Source organism: Symphodus melops, assembly GCF_947650265.1.
Source record: "Symphodus melops genome assembly, chromosome: 1".
NCBI lineage: Eukaryota > Metazoa > Chordata > Actinopteri > Labriformes > Labridae > Symphodus > Symphodus melops.
Window position 1 is genome coordinate 19,737,199 of NC_136691.1, and position 1,836 is coordinate 19,739,034.

The window sequence follows — 1,836 nt, forward strand, 5'->3', positions numbered from 1 at the left end:
AACCTTCACAGACTTCAATAGAATAGATCGTTTTTCTCAATACTATAGAAACAACCAAAAACAGCTTAGTAGTTCTTTTTAGAGGCAGCACATACAGACAGACTACAGACAATGATAATATAAAGACAAACACTGAAATCTCATCATAAAAACAACGGAGAGCTCAGCTGCTGCTTCTGAACGTGCCACCATCTTTCTGTGCACAGTTTTTTAGTGACAGTGTGTAGTGTGTGATTTAGTGAGTGTGTGTGCAACATCGAGACATTTAAAGAAACAACAATATATTCACTTTGGATTGAAAGTAATCTTTTACTTTTAATATCATGTATATCAAATCTTAAATTTCACAGTCAGACCATGCTTTTTGCATTTTTGTTTCTCGAGGCTTTGGGGTTTATCACTGCAGAGAGAAAATAGTCTAGACCTTTCATAAAATAATCACAGTTTAATGTTGAAATCACAGTTTACTTTGTCGTCCCCACAGTTCTACGTCAAGATAAAGCTCGTCTTAGCACAGATCTGTCGAGTGTTTCGATACTGATTCGTTGTTTTTCATTCAGTCTGTTCACTGAGGTGAAGCTCACAGTCAGATAGGTCGATTCTTTTGACCAGGGATTCAAAGTTTTTCCCAACAACTCTCCTGCTCGTCTCCTGAATTGCTTCCCGACGATTACAAACAGGAAGGGGTTAATAGCGCTGTTGCTGTATGCAAGATAAGTGGACAGCTGTATGCCAATGTCCAGGACGTGACCCCAGAGACATCCAGGTGTCAACTGGAAGTAATCCATCGTGTCAAGAAATCGCATCACCTGGTGAGGTGTCCAGCAGAAGAGGAAGACGGCCAACACGGCCAGCACCAGATCTGTGGCCTTTCTCTCCGCCTTGACGCCGGGGAGCTTTCCTGCTCCGCGGTCCTTCAGTGCCACCACAATGTGACGAGTGCAGTAAGTCACCACCAGTACGGGTATGAGGAAGCCCAGCAGGTTCCTGGAGATGTTGTGGTGTAGCCTCCATGCAGGGTGGGGGTAGGACAGAATGCAGGCGTGCACATTGGCATCTTCAACAAACACCACTGTACGAAAGAGCAGGGTGGGAAGAGTCAGTAGGAAGCCCAGACTCCAGATCCCCACACAGATCCGCTTGGCCCAGGAGACTCTTCTCAGACGGCTGCAGCTCATCGGCTTCACTAGAGCAAAGTATCGGTCCACGCTGACCAACACGAGGAACAGAACGCTGCAAATGTAGTTCATGGAGATCGCCACATTGACAAGCTTGCAGAGGAGCTCGCCAAACTCCCACTGGTAGCCCCGAGCGATGGTGACAGCCCAGAAGGGAAGGCAGGACATCATGACCAGGTCAGCAGCCGCAAGGTTCCCCAAGTACACGTCAGCCACGCTGCAGGGTTTCCTTTGCAGGCAGAACACGCAGAGAATCAGGCCATTTCCCACCAACCCCACCACGCTGATCAGAGCCAGGTAGGAAGGCTGCAGTGAGGACAGCCACATCCAGGCCGCCGTGTAGTTACTGCAGGGGTCCAGCTCCGGGTCCACGCTTGGGACCAGCCAGTCGGAAGCATTCAACATCATGAGAAACTGCGAATGACATAGGGTTCCCACGTCACCAGAGTTTATACTTTATTAAAATATTTGTAAAAATCTAATAATTTTGATGTTTCCGTGCAGCCAAACAAATAAAAGTCCTAAACATTTGAACATTTGTTGTTTCATATTGAAAAATGTTACAGGGAAACTCCTGCATACTGTTGTGTGCAGTTTTGTGTTGTAGTGTGCATCACAGTTTGTGAAAAACAGAGACTTCATTGTTTTAAAACACCAT

At 46.3% G+C, this 1,836-nt stretch overlaps 1 protein-coding gene across 1 annotated transcript; it reads right to left on the bottom strand.

Moving 5' to 3' along the window:
- Positions 1-361: 361 nt before the first annotated feature.
- On the bottom strand, positions 362-1,586 carry LOC306831896 (B2 bradykinin receptor; the record flags this gene model as incomplete). Its single annotated transcript, XM_079356164.1, has 1 exon — positions 362-1,586. The coding sequence occupies one exon, from the start codon at positions 1,584-1,586 to the stop codon at positions 492-494; it is 1,095 nt and encodes a 364-aa protein (XP_079212290.1). The 3' UTR covers positions 362-491.
- Positions 1,587-1,836: the final 250 nt, after the last annotated feature.